Here is a 19,329-nt window from a genome sequence, read left to right as displayed (position 1 = left end):
AGGCACATCTTGCAAAATTGTTCCCGTTCTGGCACTTGGGGCTCTGCCAGGGGCTGGCTGGGCACCCGGGAGGGCAGCGCAGGGCTGGGACCCTGCCCACAGCCAGACACGAGCTGGCCCTGCCCTGCTGACATTGATTAATTAATTGCTTCTGGACTCGATTAAGGGGATTCGCAGGAACGGAGGGGTTGTAATGCCCTAAGCAGATTTCAGAACCCACAAGGGGCTCGTTGGCCCCTAATTGGCTTGGGACAGCTTAGGCAGGACCCAGGGCACTAATCAGCCCGGGATCCTTCCCAATTAACCCCGCAGAGCCCACTACAGCAGTGAGTCTCCCTCTGCTCTGTCTTCGCAGGGCTCTGAGCAGTCGGTGGCCCTGGCTTCTCCCAAAATGTCCCTGCGGTGGCTTTGCAGTGGTTGAGGAGACAGCAGGGCCTGTGACAGGAGCTCCGGGCATGGGGGGCACTTCCAGCCCTGCAGGAGGAGGAAATGAGGCCATGGCACAGAGCAGGGAACAGAGAGGGGCGACAGCTCTTGTGTCACCGTCACACCGAGCCAAGCACAACCAAGGGCGAGAGGGGCTGTACTGATTTTTTTCTGGATGCCAAGCAATAAATCATGGAGTGCTGGAATGGTTTGTTTTGGAAGGAGCTTAAATCCGCCCTGGGCCATGGCAGGGACACCTCCGCTGTCCCCGGTGCTCCAGCCTGGCCTTGGGCACTGCCAGGGAGCCAGGGCCTCCCCACCCTCACGGGCAACAATTCCTTCCCAATTAATAAACAGAAATTTCAGTAATTAATTGATTAATTAATGTAATTAAACGCCCACCTCCCTCGCCCCGCCCCGCCCCCTCGTCTGACCAATCACAGGACAGCGCGCGCGGAGCGGGCGTGGTCACGGTGTGGGCGTGGCGTGTGGGCGTGGCCGTGCTGAGGGAGGCGGGCGGGCGGAGCGCAGCCCTAAGATGGCGGCCGGGCGGCGGCGGCGGCGGCGCTGAGGTAACGCGGCTTCTTCGGCCCGGCTCGGCCCGGGGCCGGCCCCTCGTGCTGCCCGGCCCCCGGGGGTTGGAGCGGGCGGGATCCTCGCTGCAGGTTGGGCGGGGGGAGCCGGTATCCCCTGCGGCGGGCAGGGCCCAGCGGGCCGGCATCATCCCGCGCTGTGGGGCGAGCGGTGCTTCCCTCACAGCCGCAGGTGGGGGCCTGGTGCGGCCGCGGTGCATTTTTATGACCTCTATTAATTATCTACATTATCTATACACATTTCTATGATTCTATAATCGCTGCCAGGCCCGCGGCAGCCAGCGCGGCCCCGGCGCCGTGTCCGCTCGGCCGGGCCGGCCCCGGGGAGCCCGCTGTGCCCGCTCGGAGCCCGCTGTGCCCGCTCGGAGCCCGCTGTGCCCGCTCGGAGCCCGCTGTGCCCGCTCGGAGCCCGCTGTGCCCGCTGTGCCCGCTCGGAGCCCGCCGTGCCCGTGCCTGAGGAACGCGGCGCGGTGTTGCTTTGCCCCGGAGCTGTGCGGGCGCTGGGCCGCTCCGGCCCTGGCTGGCCCCGGGATCTCGGTGCTCCGGAGCTGCCGCTGCAGCCTCGGCTCTGGTGGGTTCTGCCGGGGCCGCGTTCCTCACGCACGGCACATCTCGGTTCAAATCCTTGCTGCGAATGTCCCTCGCACAGCTTTGCTGAAAGGTTAAAATGTCTCTGTAGCACTGCCTGACACTGATGATACCTTTTTTCTCTCTCTTTTTCTTTTTTTTTTTTTCCTAAAAAAAAAAAATTGCCTAAAGCAGTGGAAATACTTGAAATCTTCCTACTAATAACAGGCTGTTTCAATGGGGTCCTTATTGCCTGACATACTGAGAATTACCTTTATCACTGGCTGTCTTAAAGCTATTGTAGATCTGATTTATCAGTGTGATTTTATTTATTTACTTACTTTTGGTTTTGCGTTTCATTTTGTTTGACCAGTGATCCTTGGCTAGTCAAGCTCTTATTTTTTTATTTTAATTTATTGCTGTCTCTAGTCAGTGTCCCATTTTGGTTTGGTTGTGTGAAGGTGGTGCTGGTGTTTGGTTTGTAATCTCGTAGGGCAGCGTGCAGGGAGGGTCATAAATCTGCAGCAGGGTTTGGTGGCTTTTTTTTATTTTTTCCTCCTTTTTGTGTGTGTGTCTCTTGTTTTACTTTCAGAGCAACAACTTAACTTTTGTCCTTGCTCTGTCGAGCAAAAGTGAAAGCTAGATGCTGGGTGCAAACTTCTACAACCAGTTATCCCCTTTTAACCTTTCATAGCTGTAGATTCCTCATGCAGAGGAGGCTTGGTGAAAAATCACTCGCCTCAAAAAATAAACGGGGAGCGACTGAACCTTTCTCTTCTCTGAATACAACAATTATAACACAAACATTTACTCCTGCAGCCACAAAAAAAAAAGGCAGTTGATTAAAATTCCAGCCCAAGCAGGGGCTTCAGCTGGGACCTGGTGTGCTCTCCAGGTGGATGGGGAGCATGACAGCCTCCTGTTATCCCTGCAGATGCCCACGGAAGACACTGAGGGAGAGGAGCGGGAGCGCCCCCCGTAGCCCCGTCTCGGCACCATTCCGGTCTAGGTTTGAATTGTTGCCACCTCGAACACGCCGGGCTGCCTTTGAAATCTTAACAAAAAAAAAAAGATGTAATCTCGCTTTTCGCCTGGCCCGTGGCAGCAGGTTTATGGAGCAGCTTCTGGAACGTTCTAGCACCGAACCCCCCGTTAACGGCGGGGTCTGGCCAGGCCAGCCCCTCGGGGCGGGGGGGGAAAAACACAGCCCGCTTCCTGTGCCTGAGTTTTAGTTGTGTGGGTTTCTCCCCCTTCCCCAGAACCTTTGCTCTTGAAGATGGTGAGTAGCCAGCCTAAGTACGATCTAATTCGGGAGGTTGGCCGTGGCAGTTATGGTGTGGTGTACGAAGCGCTCGTCAGGAGGACCTGCGCCCGCGTGGCCGTGAAAAAGATCCGGTGCCACGCTCCCGAGAACGTGGAACTGGCTCTGCGCGAGTTCTGGGCCCTTAGCAGTATCAAGAGCCAGCACCCCAACGTCATTCACCTGGAGGAGTGCATCTTGCAGAAAGATGGCATGGTGCAGAAGATGTCCCATGGCTCCAGCTCCTCCCTGTATCTGCAGGTACACGAGGCCGAGGGGACGGGGTGGAAGGAATGGAGCTGGGGGGAAGGAGGTGGGGCAGCCCGGGGCTGTGAGCCCTGCTCAGCTAGGCCAGGGGATTGCCTGCCTTGCTGGCACCCAGAATTTTATAGAGGTCTTTAAAAAAAAACTCAGCAGTCACCTGGATTTTGGGTTTGAAGCTGTGCTGCTCTAAAAGACTCCAGAATTTGTGTTCGATGCAAATCTGCTGTGATAATTTGAGGAAGCCCTGCAGGTGAAGCCCAGGGGAGGTGCAGGCTGTGGAGTTCTTGGCAGCTGCAGGTTAAAGAGCACTCCTGTCCTGGGACAGAACTTGGAGGAATTCCATCCTGGGTGACCTTGGAGGAGGAAATCAGTGTCTTGGTTATAGGAAGCCAGCACTTAGAACCAAGGATCAATTGGTAGCACATCATGAGCTGTTTTTATTTTTTAATAAATAACAATCTCTTCAAATAGTATAAATTGGGGAATACATATCACTCTGAAAGTGTCCTTTCAATTTGAAGATGTGCATGTTTGAAGAATAAATAGCTCTGGAAAGACATGGAAAGACAATGATTCATTCCCTGTCAAAAAGCAGCCCTAAGCATAAATCACCCCCGGGCAGAAATCCGTGTTTCTGGTTTAAAAAGCCAGCAGCCTGCTCAGTGTTTGCTGTGTTATCCCATGTCAGCTGTTGTTATTTCAGTTTTCGTTGCCATTGCTGTCTGGGGTGGCTGTGTGGGTGAGCAGCCCTGCAGGTGCTGGCTGCTCTCTGAGGAGAGGATCCCTGGCTGTGCCCTGGGAGCTGTTCCTGACCTGTTTTCAGGGAAGGATTAGGCTGCAGTAACACCGGCCAGCTGGTGGGGCAGAAGTCAGAGCCTTACCTTCCTGGATCAGTGGAGCTGCCAGGGGCTGCTTCCAGCTGCAGGGCAGATGTGCAGGGAGGAGCTGCAAGGTGGGGAAGAGCTTCTGGCTGGGATGGTGGTGCTGGGGAGCAGCTGGCACAGGGCTCTGGCCCCTGCCAGGTGCAAACAGCACGGATTGTTTTGCTGCTCCCGGGGGGAGAGCAAAGGGCAGAGCTGAGCTGCCTGCCAGGGTCACTTTGGAGCAGCCTGGGCTGAAGCAAGGGCAGTCAGAGCCCCTCTGCTCTCCCAGCACAGAGCTGAGCTGCTGCTGTGTGGCAGGAGGCTGGGGAAGGGCTCTCACCCTGTCCTGAAGGGCTCTGGGCAGATTCTCAGTGCCAGCTGAACCAAATCTGTAGAGTTTGAGCCTTGTCTGCTGGTGCTTTGCCACTGGCACAGATGTGGAGGGGTGGATTTTGCTGTCTTAACTCTCACAAAGTCTGCAAGTGCAGCTCCTGTGAGTCTGTGTTGGTGCCCTCTTGGCAGGGGAGACTCCCTGCTCTCCTGAGATACCTTAATCTCACCATTCCTGACTGCAAACCCTACAGAAGGCATTTCTTAGCTCTAAAATAGATTTACTGTGTAAAGAAGACAGCTGTAAATTACTACCTTTTTTTTTTTTTCCTCTTGAAAAGGTCACTTTTTAAAAGCATTTCAGAATGCCTCTGTAGATATTAACACACCCCTTCGTTTTTGAAAGCCAGTTTGATTTAGCATCCATTGGTTTACTACTAACAGAAATAATTGCAGGACTTTCCTTCCAGAGCCACCTCAGAGGAGCTGAAGAGGCAAATGCAGTTGTGTAAACAGGATTAGTAGAAGTGATTGCAGGTTTTACTTTGCTTTCCGTGTGGAGCAGCTGTAAGAACTGGCTGTTCAGCTTGTGTTCCTGAAAATACCCTGTGGATAATGATGGTGGGAAGGGTGTTCCGTGCTCAGCTGTGCCTGCAGATCAGTGTTCTCCTGAGTTCAGGGATCCTGTGTTAACTTGCTGGAATTCATGGATGTGTCAGGAATGGAGACCAGCCTTTAAAAATCTCTCCTGGATAAATACAGCTGTGTGGAGTTACTTGTGAGACTTTGTTTATCCCGAAAAGCTGTTGGCAAAGTGGGTGGGACAGGCTTTGTCAGGGTGGGACACTGTCCAGCTGGGACAGATGGGAGGGCAATGGCCACTGGGTATCTTTAAAAACTCTGTTATCAGGGTCGAGCTCTGCTTCTGGGCAGGAGCCTGAGCTTGATATGCTCCACACCAGGGAAGATAAGGAGGCTGGCAAATATATTGTGATTTTTGTTTTTTCTCTCTTTTACATAAAAACGTTTGCATAATGTTTTCTTCCCCCCGTTGCAATGCCTTGCTGTCTGGATTGTTGAGAGGAGGGTCAAACAGTCCCACAGTGGTCTGGGTTGGAAGGGATCCTAAACCCCATCTCACTCCCGTGGGCAGGGACACCTTCCACTCTGCCAGGCTGCTGCAGCCTGGCCTTGGCCACTGCCAGGGATCCAGGGGCAGGCACAGCTTCTCTGGGCAGCCTGTGCCAGGCCCTCACCAGCCTACAGGGAAGAATTCCTCCTGTGTGACTAACCCAAACTTCCCTCTCTGTGAAGATTTCATGCGTTTTTCCATCCTTTCCTTTCCTTCCACGGTCCTCGGGCAGTTAGGACATCTCTTTTCCTCGTTGCAGCTCGTAGAAACCTCGTTAAAAGGAGAAATAGCCTTTGACCCCAAAAGTGCTTATTACCTGTGGTTTGTGATGGATTTCTGTGACGGGGGGGACATGAACGAGTACCTGCTGTCCCGCAAGCCCAACCGCAAGACCAACACCAGCTTCATGCTGCAGCTCAGCAGCGCGCTGGCCTTCCTGCACAAGAACCAGATCATCCACCGCGACCTCAAGCCCGACAACATCCTCATCTCGCAGGGCCGGGCCCACGCCGGCGACCCCGAGCCCACGCTGAAGGTGGCAGATTTTGGGCTGAGCAAGGTGTGCTCGGCCTCGGGGCAGAACCCCGAGGAGCCCGTCAACGTCAACAAGTGTTTCCTGTCCACCGCCTGCGGCACCGACTTCTACATGGCCCCCGAGGTGTGGGAGGGACACTACACGGCCAAGGCTGACATCTTCGCCCTGGGCATCATCATCTGGGCCATGCTGGAGAGGATCACCTTCGTCGACACCGAGACCAAGAAGGAGCTGCTGGGCAGCTACGTGAAGCAGGGCACGGCCATCGTGCCCGTGGGCGAGGCGCTGCTGGAGAACCCCAAGATGGAGCTGCTCATCCCCGTGAAGAAGAAGTCCATGAACGCCAGGATGAAGCAGCTGATCAAGGAGATGCTGGCGGCCAACCCGCAGGACCGGCCCGACGCCTTCGAGCTGGAGCTGAGGCTGGTGAACATCGCCTTCAAGGACAGCAGCTGGGACACGTGAGGGGGGCTCGGCCGGCGGGCCTGGCGGGCAGAGCCTCGGCTCACCTGCAGGGGGTACTTTGCACCTAGCTGGAGATTCCCGGCAGGAATGTGGAGTTGGCCGCGGTGTGAAATCCCAGCGTGAGACTGAGGGTGTTCCTTGGGCTGCACCGGCAGGGGGATGTTGCAAGAGCCAACACTACTTGATTTCCAGCACTCTGTCACGGAGTGTCTCACACATTCCAGTTTCCTATGTCAGTATTAGGAACTCTCATGGAAAAAAAGAAAAAAAAAAGAGGAAAAGAAAAAAAAGGTTTGCATGCTGGCAGTGCAAATCTTGAGGCTTTGTAATGTAATCTGTGTATATATTTATGTATATGAGTGACTGGGAGTGTGTGGCACTTAAATTATTTGCTGTGGGTTTGGATGATTGGGGTCTGCTAGAAATCTGGGTGAAGAAAGTGAGTGAGAAAAACTCCTTCTTCCCCGGGCCTGAATGACTTTATTATTTATTTTTGTTATCTAATTTCAAAGACTTGACTTTGTAAACAAACAAAAAAAAAAAGCAATGCAAGGGGATCAGCTGCTTTCCAAGTGCTAACATGGCTGATCTTGGCACTTAGAGCTTAATGAGCTCATCACTGAGGGAGTCAAATTAGAAATGTACAGTCAGGTGCTGGCAGAGGGGCTGGCTCGTTGATCATTTGATTTTGCTTTTATTAATCAATTAATCTGCCTTTTCTCAACACGCTCTCTGCCCTGGTGTCCACAATCCCAAAGCACCTTGAGGATTTGTCACAGCAGAGTTCTGTGCCCTCAGTTTATGGAAACGTGGATGGGGGAATCCAGCAGCATATCCTTAAAATCCTTCAAAACGTGGTGGCAGCAGTTTTCCCACTAACTGAATCCAGCTAATAATCCAGTAGCCAAGGCTTTTCCCAAATCCCTGGGGATGAGGGGACAGAGGTGGCTCTGTCCCTGCTCACACCTGGTGTCAGGGCTGCACAGTGGCAGCTGTGTGAAAGCTGGCAGCCTGCCTTGGGTTTTTTGTTTAGTTTTTCCTCCTTTTAAATACGTGCTCTTTATTTCCAAGCACGGATGGGAGGAGGGGGTTTGGGAGCTGCTGGTCCCCAGCTCTGCCTGCACACAGCAGGTTGGGGCTGGGACAGGTTTCGTGAGGCCACCTGCCACTGGCAGCAGCTCTTTGTTCTCTGGGGTGCAGGACTGACCTCTCCCATCCAGTCTGACCTCTTGGGGAAAAAAGCAGAGTCTTAAAATTGCCTTTCAAGCTGCAGGAAAGGCCAGTTTTCTTTACAAAATTCAATTTAATTTCCCCCCCCCACCACCCAAATCTTACCTGGAAATGGCTGTAAGTATTTCCTTGTACAATTTGCTTTTTGAATACTGTTCCCTCTTAGTGCTGGGACAGCAGTTCTGGGCACTCAGTGTTTATTCTTCGAGTGCAAATAAACAAAATGTTCTTTTTTGGTTTTCCAAAAGCAAAGGATTCTGATTCCACCCAACTTCTGAGGCTTTAAGGCCACACGTGGCTCTCACCTGGTGCTGTGTGAGCTGGTGGCTGTCCCCAGCTGGCCTTAGTTTAGATTTCTTGTTATTTCCTTTCACTTCATCCTTTTAGGGAGCCATCCTCAGGCAAACACACTTTGCTTGTGCCAACTCTGCCTCCCAGTTCTCACACCTCAGCAGGGCCACTGAGAAAAAGGGGGTTTAGAATTCATGTTTGACTTGGGAGCTTTTTAAAAACAAAGGGGTGAGCGTCCCCCTCTCTTACCCAGGCAGAAGTGAGAGCCAGAATAACACTGCTCCCCTCTGAGGTGCTCTGTGAACCTCCTGGGTCCCCTCTGCAGGGCAGAAATCGGGGGCTGGCACGGGGAAGTTTTGGGGTTTTTGACTCCCAAAGTGTTTCTTTGCACTGATTGCCACTTTATAGGTTGGGGGTACCTGAAATCCCTCTCATGGTGCTTATCCTCGCTGTTGGGTGACACTGGTAGTCCTCGAGCTCTGTGTTCTCTTTGGTTTTTTTGTTGTCTGAGGTCTTTGTTTTGAGAAAATAAATCAAGTTTGTTGTAGCAGCTGCGGGGTCGTTCACCAGCGTGACACGAAGTCAAGACACTTTTCAGCACTTGGGAAAGATTTTTGGGTTTTTTTCCGTGTTTTTCTTTAAAAACTGTAAAATATATTTTATGCAGAATTTATAATGAGGAAAATTATTGTGTAATTTATTAAGTTCATGACTGTTTTTGAAATAAAATCTTGAATTTCGATGAAGTTTTAGGATTTTTCATGGGTTAGTGCTTTCAGTCAGTGCTGCCCTCCAGGGACAGCATCCTGCTGCTCCCACATGCCCTGAGAAACCTTAGCAGTGAAGGTGAGGAAACATCATTACTTATCCATGCCAGGGAAGTGTGGCCCTCATTTGCATGTTTTAATTAGCAGCGCTCAGGACGGAGGGATCTGCAGACTGGAAATGCTGTCAGTGAGTTTCTCATGGAATTTCTTACACCCACAGCAAACCCCAGCCCAGCCCTGTGCAGCACCTCTGGATTCCTGTGCCAGGAATTCCCACCTGGAATGGGCACGTGCCCACCTGGCAGGAGCCTTGTGATTAGCTCAGTGCAGTTTGGCTTTAGATTCACTTTTTTGGGGGGGTTAGAGACCTGTAGTAAAGGAGAAAGTTCCACTTTTGGATTAGTTCTGAGAGTGGTGATTTTAAATAGAGACACAAGCTTTGGGGACAGAAGGGAGAACCAGTGTGATCCCTCCTGGTGTTTTGGGGATGGAGGGAGAACCAGAGTGATCCCTCCTGGGGCTTTGGGGACAGAAGGGGGAACCAGTGTGGACATTTGAACGCCGACTCCAGCGGGTGCTGCTGCCGGGGCTGCTCCGTTCCCCTTTCCTGCCAAGTGCAGTTTCTGTGCTGTGGCCCAAGGGAGGCACAGGGATGTGCCTGGAATGCCACAAACCACCCAGAGGGACACGGGGCAGGTGGGAACACCAGCCTGGGCTGCTGCAGGTGCTGCTCAGGAGCCCTGGAAGGGATTTGGGGGAATCTGAAACCCCATTTTTAGAAGTGAGCACCGCTAAAGTGAGCACCGCTGGAAGAGGAGCCCAGCCCGGGCTGTTCTTGTTCATTCCTTCACTCTCAGGTTTGGGATGGAAGCAGGTGAAACCTAAAAACCTAAAAGCCTTTGCAGCAGTGCTGGGTTCAGGCTTCCATCCTGACCCTGGGCTTGCTTCCCTCAGCCCCGGCAGCTCCTGTCCCCGTCCCCCCGGCTGTCCCTGTGCTCCCAGCCCTCCCCTGCCCTGGCTCTGGAGCCTTTTGGGGTCGGAACATCCCCGGGAGCGCTCCCGCTCCGACCTGCACCGACACGCGGCTGCCTGCCTCGGCTGGGGCGCTGCTCTCGGATTGATTCGTGCCCCTTTGAACCCTTGAGGTTTTTAAACTCGTCCAACAAGCCTCCCAGCCCTGCCCTCTCCCGAGGAAAGCCCGAGCCTCCCTGGCTCCTCCCCGGGACGTGGCGTTTGCCTTTCCCGTGAGGGAATCCAGGGGCAGACCCCAGAGCTGCCGAGGTTTCTCCATCTCTTGGTCTGATCCTGTTCCCCGTCCTCTCCAGATTTGCCCCGGTGCTGCCGCGTCCTGTACAGTGCTGCCCGCTGTGCCCCTCTCCTGTTTGTTAGAGGGGGGGTCTGTCCCTTCCTTGCTGTCACTGGGAGTTTTTTCCAGTGCCTGCAGAGCTCAGACAAGGCCTGGCTCCTCTCACCCTGCCCAGGTTCCATTTCAGCCCCGTTTTCGTCAGTCCTGGCCCCAGCCCCTTCCTGCCACCGGCCGGGAAGGAGCTGGGCACAGCCCCATTCCCGGCACCGGCTCCGGAGCAGCTCCTCAGGAAGGAACTGGGCTGGGGACAGAGCGCTCGGGGACAGGTCCCCCCCCTCATTCGGGGTCTTTGTCCCCCTGGAGCCTCCTCGGCGGCTGTGACCGGCCTGGCTGTGCCCCGGCTCCCCGTCCAAAGCGGCTGCCGGAGGGTGCAGGGGCTGTCCCTCCCCGGGGAGCTCCGGGGGCTTCCTCTGGCCCCTCTCCGAGGGTCCGGGAGCCCAGCCCGGGGGCAGCAGGTCCTTCCCCCTCTGCTCCAGTGCCACGTTCGCAGCCCCCCGGGCTGGGGATGGAGGGGGCCGGGATTGTCCCTGTGGGAGCACTCGGGAAGGGAAGAGGGCAGTGGTAAAAATAACCCCTGGGCCAGCTCCAGCCCATTGTGGCTTCCTGCGATTTACAGCCCTTCCCGGGGGAAGAGGCAGGAACCGGCCGGCTCGGGGCTGGCTTTGACCCTTTCACCGCCACCGGAGAAGGTGCCAGAAGGACCTTTCCTCCTTCCTTCCCGCCTGGGTGGGATCCTGGGGAGGGGGATTGTGCTGGGCTCCGGCTCCTGAGCTGCCCCCACACCCTGGGGTGGCTGTACAAGGAGAAGCTGCTGCAGCGGTCCCGGATTCCCTGCCCCATTCCTGACCTGCCCCGTCCAGGGGAGCAGAGAGACTCCGAGGCAAAAATCTCCGCTGCAAATCCCGAAACCCGGCCGGGTTCCCGTGAGGAAGCGGAGGGAGGAGAGGAGCTGCAGCAGGGGAGGGGTTAATGCTGGCCAGGGCCAGCGGCAGGGCTGTGAGGGAGGTCACGCTGGCAGGGGTTAATGGGTGGCTCTTCCTCTTCCTCATCCTCTATATGAGGCTGCTCCCGGCTCAGTTTGCCGCGGCAGCCCGCTGGGCTCCGGCTCCTGAGCTGCCCCCACACCCTGGGGTGGCTGTACAAGGAGAAGCTGCTGCAGCGGTCCCGGATTCCCTGCCCCATTCCTGACCTGCCCCGTCCAGGGGAGCAGAGAGACTCCGAGGCAAAAATCTCCGCTGCAAATCCCGAAACCCGGCCGGGTTCCCGTGAGGAAGCGGAGGGAGGAGAGGAGCTGCAGCAGGGGAGGGGTTAATGCTGGCCAGGGCCAGCGGCAGGGCTGTGAGGGAGGTCACGCTGGCAGGGGTTAATGGGTGGCTCTTCCTCTTCCTCATCCTCTATATGAGGCTGCTCCCGGCTCTGGGCTCAGTTTGCCGCGGCAGCCGGAGGGGCAGGAGCTGCGTGAGACTGGAGCATCCATCCCTGCATCCCATTCCTGCATCCCTGCGTGGGCTCAGGTGAGCGGGGCTGTCCCCCACCGGCCTGGCACGGTCCTGGCCCGGTCCTGGCCCGGTCCTGGCCGCGGGGCTGGGCTGGGGAGGGTGAGGGTCCCAGCCGGGGAGCACAGGGCCAGGCACACCGCGTGCCTCAGTTTCCCCCATGTACTGCGGGGTGGGTGCGGTGTGGAGCCCGTGGGCTGCGTGTGGAGCTGCGTGGCAGCGGCTTCCTGGGCTGTTTGCTCCCGTGAGCTCTGCTCTGCCCGGCCCCGTGTCCCTGCTCTCACCCGGGGCTGGTTCCGTGCCCTCCGCACGCGGAGAAAGGGAGAATCTCCCCTCCCAGCCCAGCCTGGCTGTGTGGGGCACGGCTCGGGGACCCCCCAGCCCCGGGGCAGCTCGCCCGCTCTCCTGAGCTCGGCTTTGTTCTGCCGCTCGGGAAGACAAGGCGGCGGCCGGCTCCGCTATTTTTTCCGGTTGGAAGGCGCTCCTGGGATGCGGGCGAAGCCGGCGGATGCTCGGCGCTTCTCCCTTCCTGCCCGGGGCTGTTCCTGCCCCGGCTGCCAGGACTCGCTGTCCGTGTGGCCTTGAGGGCACCCTCAGCTCTGCTTCAGCCCCATCCTCCTCCTCCTCCTCACCGCTGCATCCTCGGGGCCGACCCTGACTCTCCTCTCTCCTCCAGGACTGAATCCAGGAGCCGAGCGAAGCTCCAGGACCCTCCTGGGCGGCCACACCAGCCCTGCCCGGCCCCTGGGAAGGGCACAGAGCGATCGGCAGTGATCAGCATCGATCGGCAGTGATCAGCATCGATCAGGATCAGCAGCGATCAGCATCGATCGGCAGCGATCAGCAGCTATCAGGTTCAGCAGCGATCAGGATCAGCAGTGATCAGCAGCGATCAGCATCATCGGCAGCGATCAGCATCGATCGGCAGCGATCAGCAGCGATCGGCAGCGATCAGCAGGGACCAGCAGCGATCAGCATCGATCAGCAGGGACCAGCAGGGACCAGCAGCGATCAGCATCGATCCGCAGCGATCCGCAGCGATCCGCAGGGACCAGCAGCGCCGTTCCGGGGCCATGGTGCCCTTGGGCAGCCCCACTCTCGCCGTGTGCGCCTCCAGCAACCTGCGCCTCATGGCCCCCGGCCGCGGCTCCCCCCTGGCCTGGCTGAACCGGGGTCCCGAGTGCCCGCAGGGCCCGGGGGGCAGCGGGGGCCGCCGAGCCAGCGCGGTGGAGCGGCTGGAGGCCGACAAGGCCAAGTACGTGAAGTCGCAGCAGGTGATCAGCCGGCGGCAGGAGCCGGCGCTGCGGGGCTCGCCGCGGCTGTCCCCGCACGGGCGGCGCCGGCTGGCCCGGCAGCAGTGCTCCGAGCTGTGCCCGGGCTCCGAGCTGCCGGGCCCGCCGTCCCCCGTGTCCCGCCGCAGCGGCAGCCGGCGCCTGCTGCGACCCGACTCGCTCATCATCTACCGGCAGAAGCGGGACTGCCTGGCCGGCGACAAGGAGAACACCAAGGGCTCCGGGCTGGTGCGGCGCCTCTTCCAGGGACCCCTCCGAGCCGCGCCGCCCAGCTCGCCCCCCGCCCGGCCGCTGGGCGAGGGTCCCGGCGCCCCCCCGAGCCCCGAGACCCCCATGCTGTGGGCGCCAGCCGAGAAGGAGGCGGCGCGGACACCGGGAGGGGACAGCGGCGGTGACAGCGGCGGCGTCTCGGCGGTGCCCGCGGAGCAGCCGCCCGGTGTCCCCGGGAAGGAGCCGCTGGCGCTGCGAGTGTCGCTGCCGCTGTCGGAGCAGGAGCGCTTCTTCAACTACTGCGGGCTGGACCGGGCGCAGGTGGAGCTGCTGGGCCGGGAGCGCTTCGGGCCCGCGGGCTGGGACAGCGCCTCGGCCCGGCCCGGCTCCTGCGACTCCGAGCCCGGGAGAGCCTCGGGGGGCAGCGAGGGGGACGCGGGGCCGGGCACGGAGGAGGAGCCGGACGCGCGGCCGGGCTCCGCCGTGTCGGTGGTGGAACGCAACGCCCGTGTCATCAAGTGGCTCTACGGCTGCCAGAGAGCCTGGGCGGCTGCCAAGGAGTCCACGGTGTGAACGGGGACCTCACCGGGACCGGGACACCCGCGTGGCTCCCGCTGGCTGCACCGGGCCCCTCGCGGGATGTGTTTGAGGGGCACCCGTGGCCCCGGTGGCACCCCTGGCCCCGGTGGCACTTGTGGCCCCGGTGGCACTTGTGGCCCTGGTGGCACCCCTGGCCCCGGTGGCACCCCTGGCCCTGGTGGCACCCATGGCCCTGGTGACACCCGTGGCCCCGGTGGCACTCATGGCCCCGGTGGCACCCCTGGCCCCGGTGGCACCCGTGGCCCCGGTGGCACTCGTGGCCCTGGTGGCACCCGTGGCCCTGGTGGCACTCATGGCCCCGGTGGCACCCCTGGCCCCGGTGGCACCCGTGGCCCCGGTGCCCTGGGGTGCTGCGGGCTGGGAGCTCTGCCAGGTGCTCCGGCTGATCCATGGTGGGGGCACCTGAGGGCAGGTGGGGAAGGACCACCCCCGGGTGAGTCCCCGTGGGCTCAGGGTTGGCAGGCTGCTGTCCCCCTGCTGTCCCTCAATTTCTCCCTGTCCCAGGAGGGTGGGATGAGCACACAGCCCCCAGTGACCCCCCAAGTCCTGCTCCAGCTGCTGGCTGGGGGTGGGCAGAGCCTGAGCCCCCCGTGGTGGGCAGTGCCCACCCCTCAGCCCCCTCCTCCCCAGAACAGGGGCTGCTGGGGCCAGGGCTGCCCTCAATAAATATGTTTGGGTGTTTTTTTCTAGCCTGGCATGTGTGTGTGGCTGTGGGGGGGATGCCCCAGGGCTGGGGGGCAGCTCCCCCTCCCCACCCTCGGGGGCCGTGGGGCTGTTGGGGGGCTCGGGCAAGGAAAGCAGCAGGCAGAGCTCAGGGAAAAGGGGAACCTTCGGGGTCTTTGGTTCAGCTGTGACCCCCCCAAACCCAGGGCAGAGCCGCAAATAACTTCTGGCGAGTCCTGCCGCTGCACCCTCCTCTAGTTGCCCTTGGGGGCGTTTTTATTCCGGATTTCGGCCAGCTTGCCGGCCAGGAAGCCCCAGTGGAAGGCTCCTTCCTCCGGCTCCCGCAGGTCGCTGCCGTCGTCACCCGGTGGCTCCCCCGGGCTCTCGGCCGGCTCCGGGGGGGGCCCCCCCTTGTCCGGCCCCGGCGCCTGCTGCCACTTGGATGCAAAGAGATCCCAAAATCCGGGAGCCTTCTCGGTGTGGGGCACCTCGGCCGGCTCGGTGGCCAGAGGGCTGGGGACAGAGAGGGGATGGAAATGTGCAGGGACAAGGCCAAGCCCGCCGTGTCCCCCTCCCTGCCGGCTCTCCCCCCGCGCAGCCGGGGAGGGGGTGAAGGCGATGGGGTGGGGGATAGGGGGGGGATGAGCAGTTCCCGGGGGTCGGATCGGGGTTCTGGGGTCCCCCCCAAGATCTGTAACTTACTGGTCTGGGCAGGGCTCCGGGCTGAGCAGCTGGTGCTCGTCCTCGCGGCTGAAGAGGGACGAAAGCGTCCGCCAGCCGCGGGCCCCCACCCCCTGCACCTGCGGGGGGCAGCGCCGGGGTCACCGGGCTCCTCCTGCTGCCGGTGTCCCCCGGCCCCGCTGCCCCCAGCCCCCTCCTCACCTTCCGGGCCAGCTGCGACACGGGGCCGGCCCCCTCCTCCAGCAGCGCGGGGGGCTCGGCCGTCTCCATCAGCTCGGGGGGCTCTCCCTGCAACGAAGCCCCCGGTGAGGGCAGGGCTGCCGGCGGGGGGGGTGGGCAGCCCGTTTTGGGGACCCCCGACCCTACCTCGTCCTGCAGGGCCCCGTCGGGCCGCGGCCCCCCCAGGCTCTGCAGCACCTTGGCCTTGTAGAGCCGCCAGAAGCCCTGGGCCATGGCGGGGCTCGGGGGCCGCAGCCGGCGGAGCCGCGGGCAGCGGGGCGGGCGACCCGGCGATCCGGTGGCTTCATTAAAGTTTCAGCGGCCGCTTGCACGGCACAAAAGGAATCTGAGCCCGGGCCCGGGAGGGGGCAGCGCGGGGGCGGCTCCTCCGCTCACCCCCAAAAGCCATCCCGAGCCCCCCCTCCACAGCCCCCCGCTGCCCCTGGCCCACTTGCGACCCCCAGGGCTGGGACACCCCCGCGTGGGGCAGAGGAGGCGCTGGAGCTCCGCGCTCCCCCCGCCGCGTGTCCCCATCTATAATTGATCACGGGCGAAACGCGATCGGCACCGGGAGGCGGCGGGACGCGCCGAGCCCTGCCCGCTCCTGGCAGCGGTGAGCGGGGCAGCGCGGGGACACGGGGGAGCGCGGCGGGGACGGTGGCAGCGGGGGCTGGGGGCCGCAGGGCACGGGAACATCCCGGGACCGTCCCGGGACCGTCCCGGTGACACCGGGCCGAGGGGGCGGGGCCTGGCGGGTATGGGCGTGGCTTACACGGATGGGCGTGGCCATGAATAGCGCTCGCTGTTTGTGGGCGGGGCCCGCAGCCCCCGCGCCTGCGCAGTGCGGCGCGGCGCGGCGTGCGGCCGCCATGTCGCCGCGGAGCGGGCGGCGCACCGGGGCGCACCGGGCGCACTCGCTGGCCCGGCAGCTCAAGACGAAGCGGTCGCCGAGCGACCTGGACGAGATCCACGTGGACCTGAAGCCCGAGAACGCCGCGCGGCTGCTGCGGCAGGAGATCGACCCCGACCTGCCGGGCTGCGCCCAGTTCTACTGCCTGCACTGCGCGTGCGTGCGGCGGGCACGCCGGGGCACACCGGGGCGATCCCGGGGCTCGGGGGGACGGCTCCAGCCTCGGCATGGGCTTGTCCTGGTCCTGGGGTTCCCGGGGGAGGTGGGGGAGTTGTCCCGGTCCCTGAGGTTCCTGGTATGGGGTCCTGGGAAGGGGATGCTGAGATCCGGGGGGTCCCCTGGGAGGGGGTGCTCAGATGCTGGGGGTCCCCTGGGAGGGGGTGCTCAGATCCGGGGGGTCCCCTGGGAGGGGGTGCTCAGGCCTGGGGGTCCCCTGGGAGGGGATGCTCAGATGCTGGGGGTCCCCTGGGAGGGGGTGCTCAGATCCTGGGGGTCCCCTGGGAAGGGGGTGCTCAGATCCTGGGGGTCCCTGTCCCCTGGCCAGAGGGCTCTGACCCCTGGGGGGTACCTTGTCCTGCTCTCAGGGTGACCCCAGGCCCCTGCAGGGTTGTGGTGGGACCCTGGCCCCTCGGCAGGACCCTCCCCAGCCCCCCTTCAGTCTCGGGGTCCCCCTGACCCCCATCCTTTCCCACCCCAGGCGCTACTTCGTGGACCTGAACAGCATGAAGGAGCACTTCCGATCCAAGGTGCACAAGAAGAGGTGAGGGCTGGGGGGACAGACCCCGAATCCCCCGGGGTGAGGGGTGGCAGGGGCAGCTCTGGGCAGGTCCTGCGGGCAGGGGCAGCTGGAATCTTGGCCCCCCGTGTGCCCCCAGGCTGAAGCAGCTGCGGGAGGCTCCGTACACGCAGGAGGAGGCCGAGCGCGCCGCTGGCATGGGCTCCTACGTGCCCCCACAGAAGGTGGAGGTGCAGACCCAGCCCCTGGAGGAGGTCACCGACATGGAGACGTCGGGCTGAGCGCAGGGACGCGGGACCGAGAGGCTCAGGGGCTCTGTGAGGACCTCTTTGTGCTCAGCTCTGTGAGGAAAGCATGTCCCAGCACTGGAGCCAGATCCCTGCTGCTCCCACAGCCCCCCTGGCCGGGCAGTGATGAGGAGAAGGAGCCTGGGTGCCCTCCCCGAGTGTCCCCTCCTGCAGAAAGGGACACGCTGCTTGTTCTCTGCTGGCACTGCTCGCTTGTGTGCCTGCTTGTGGAGCAGCTTCTGCTCTGTGCTTGGCTCACAGCTTATTCCACCCATTAAAATATACAAACTAACAGTGTGGCAGTGTTGAGTATGAGGGTGGCAGTCCCCACAAGGGGTGGGGGACACCTCGGTGTTGTTTTCTTCCCCATTACCCAAAGGTGTCCAGGCCAGGAGCCTCATCCTGGAGATCTGGCCTGTTAGGGTGGGAAAATTCCCTCTGCCCTCCTGGCAGGGAGTTCCCAGGCAGCTTTTTGTCTTTTTGTGTGGAGTGTGAGCTTGAGTGACCTATTCATGGAGCACTTGGGTTTGCTGGTTTGGGCCTCGAGGGGGGAGTCCTTGGTGAGGACACTTTGAGGCTCCTGTCCCCAAAAACTCAACTCCTGCAAGTGATTTCATGCTCCTGGAGGGCCGGGCTGAGTGGGGATCAGCCTCCCTGCATTCCTGCTGGTGCCCCTGAGGGGACACTGAGTGACGATGCCACCGAATTCCTGCGCAGTTCTTGTCCCCATTCATCCCTCCCGTGTCCCCATTCCTTCCTCCCGCCCAGCTGGGGCCGTGCTGGGAAGGGCAGACAGAGCAGTGACACAGCTGTGCTGGGTAGGGAAGGGTTTATTTCCACCGCAGCCTGCCCGGATTTGTGTCCCCAGGCTCCGGGGGAGGGAGAGCCGCAGCTCTGCGGGGGCTGGGAAGGCTGCAGCCGCCATCCCAGCGGGATGTGCCTGCCCAGGGACCCGGGATGTGCCCAGGGACCCGGGATGTGCCCAAGGACCCGGGATGTGCCCAGGGACGTGGGATGTGCCCAAGGACACGTCACCACCCCGTGTCCCCCCTGCCCGTTACCTAACAGCGCGGCGCTGGCCTGGTTCCCGCGGGGCTGCGGCCGCAGCACGTTCCCTGGGGACAGGGGGGCTCTGGGGCCACCAGCGGGGTCCCCAGCCCCCTCTGCTCCCATGGGGGATGGGGAGGGATGCAGCTCGCGGCTCTGCCTGTCCCTCTGTCTGTCCGTCGGTCCGTCCGGCCTCTGCTCTGGTGGCCGCACGCCGGTGTCCCCGCGCGGCTCGGGCCGGGCTCAGCCGGCAGCTCCGGAGCCGGGAGCGGCTTCTCCGTTCTCCATCCCGGCTGCCGAGGCGGGGGCAGGCGGGGACAGGCGTGTGCCCCGTCCCCAGGGCGTCCGTGGCGGTGGCAAGGGCTGGATGTGGCGCAGGTCAGCTGCAAAGCGGCCGCGGCTCCGCTGGGGCGGGGAGGGGACCCCAACACCCCCCGGGACTGTCCCCAGGGCCCCCCCAGCCCCCTCCTCACGGCTCCGGGGGGGCCTTGGCGGGGTCAGCCATTCTCCGGGCACTGTAGAGGGACAGGCAGAGCCCGGTGGCCGCCAGCAGCAGGGCCAGGGGGGTCAGCAGCCGCCCCCCGGGCTCAGCCCCACGTCCCGCTGCCAGCTGCATCTGTGGGGACACAGAGAGCACCGGGGAGCACCCCGAACCCCACGGGGACAGGGACCCGGAATGCCCCCATCACACTGGGGGCTGTAAAGGCAACCGGGGCAGCTTTGTGCCTCTCTGGGTGTCTCAGGAGGGTTTTTAGGGCGCTCCCTGCAGCCCTTGTGGGCCCGCATCGGCACCGTCGTGGCTGCCAACGTGGAGCCGGGCTGCAGCCGGGCATGGCTCCCGTGGTGGGCAGCGGCTCCCCGGGGCTCCCCGGGGCTCCCCCTTACCTGGAGCAGTCGGAAGTAGCCCGGGGTCAGGCGTCGGGGCCGGATGATCATGGCGAGGCGAGGAGCAGCGGGGCTGGGACCCCCCCGAGCCCCCGAGCCCCCGAGCACGGCGAGGGGCTCGGTGCGTGCCGGCGGCCCCGGGGCCCCGCGGGCAGGGCGCAGGCACCGGGCGGG

The 19,329-nt window shown here is 61.6% G+C and overlaps 4 protein-coding genes across 9 annotated transcripts; 3 read left to right on the top strand and 1 right to left on the bottom strand.

Annotated features, from left to right (window-relative positions):
• Positions 1-940: 940 nt before the first annotated feature.
• PDIK1L (PDLIM1 interacting kinase 1 like) lies at positions 941-8,738 on the top strand. Of its 6 annotated transcripts, none has more exons than XM_041417427.1 (3): positions 941-998; positions 2,846-3,147; positions 5,735-8,738. In XM_041417427.1, the coding sequence occupies exons 2-3, from the start codon at positions 2,863-2,865 to the stop codon at positions 6,473-6,475; spliced, it is 1,026 nt and encodes a 341-aa protein (XP_041273361.1). In that variant the 5' UTR covers positions 941-998; positions 2,846-2,862; the 3' UTR covers positions 6,476-8,738. The 6 variants fall into 6 exon arrangements, with proteins under 6 accessions (XP_041273361.1, XP_041273359.1, XP_041273357.1 ...); XM_041417425.1 differs by having other exon boundaries at positions 945-998; positions 2,521-3,147; XM_041417423.1 differs by having other exon boundaries at positions 946-998; positions 1,782-3,147.
• Positions 8,739-12,549: 3,811 nt separating this feature from the next.
• FAM110D (family with sequence similarity 110 member D) lies at positions 12,550-13,906 on the top strand. Its single transcript, XM_041417432.1, has one exon. The coding sequence runs from the start codon at positions 12,699-12,701 to the stop codon at positions 13,698-13,700; it is 1,002 nt and encodes a 333-aa protein (XP_041273366.1). The 5' UTR covers positions 12,550-12,698; the 3' UTR covers positions 13,701-13,906.
• A 539-nt stretch (positions 13,907-14,445) lies between these two features.
• CUNH1orf232 (chromosome unknown C1orf232 homolog) lies at positions 14,446-15,959 on the bottom strand. The gene is made up of 4 exons (XM_041417458.1): positions 15,438-15,959; positions 15,273-15,359; positions 15,093-15,190; positions 14,446-14,903 (listed from the first exon to the last, which is right to left on the bottom strand). Exons 1-4 carry the CDS (start codon positions 15,522-15,524, stop codon positions 14,645-14,647), a joined length of 531 nt encoding a protein of 176 aa, XP_041273392.1. The 5' UTR covers positions 15,525-15,959; the 3' UTR covers positions 14,446-14,644.
• Positions 15,960-16,107: 148 nt separating this feature from the next.
• ZNF593 (zinc finger protein 593) lies at positions 16,108-17,515 on the top strand. Its single transcript, XM_041417461.1, has 3 exons — positions 16,108-16,356; positions 16,898-16,960; positions 17,076-17,515. Exons 1-3 carry the CDS (start codon positions 16,160-16,162, stop codon positions 17,215-17,217), a joined length of 402 nt encoding a protein of 133 aa, XP_041273395.1. The 5' UTR covers positions 16,108-16,159; the 3' UTR covers positions 17,218-17,515.
• The last annotated feature ends 1,814 nt before the right edge of the window (positions 17,516-19,329 follow it).

This window comes from Onychostruthus taczanowskii, unplaced genomic scaffold (genome assembly GCF_017590055.1).
Source record: "Onychostruthus taczanowskii isolate IOZ18803 unplaced genomic scaffold, ASM1759005v1 scaffold56, whole genome shotgun sequence".
Lineage (NCBI taxonomy): Eukaryota > Metazoa > Chordata > Aves > Passeriformes > Passeridae > Onychostruthus > Onychostruthus taczanowskii.
The sequence above is the reverse complement of the archived record's forward strand: the minus strand, read 5'-3'. Positions and strand labels throughout refer to the sequence as shown.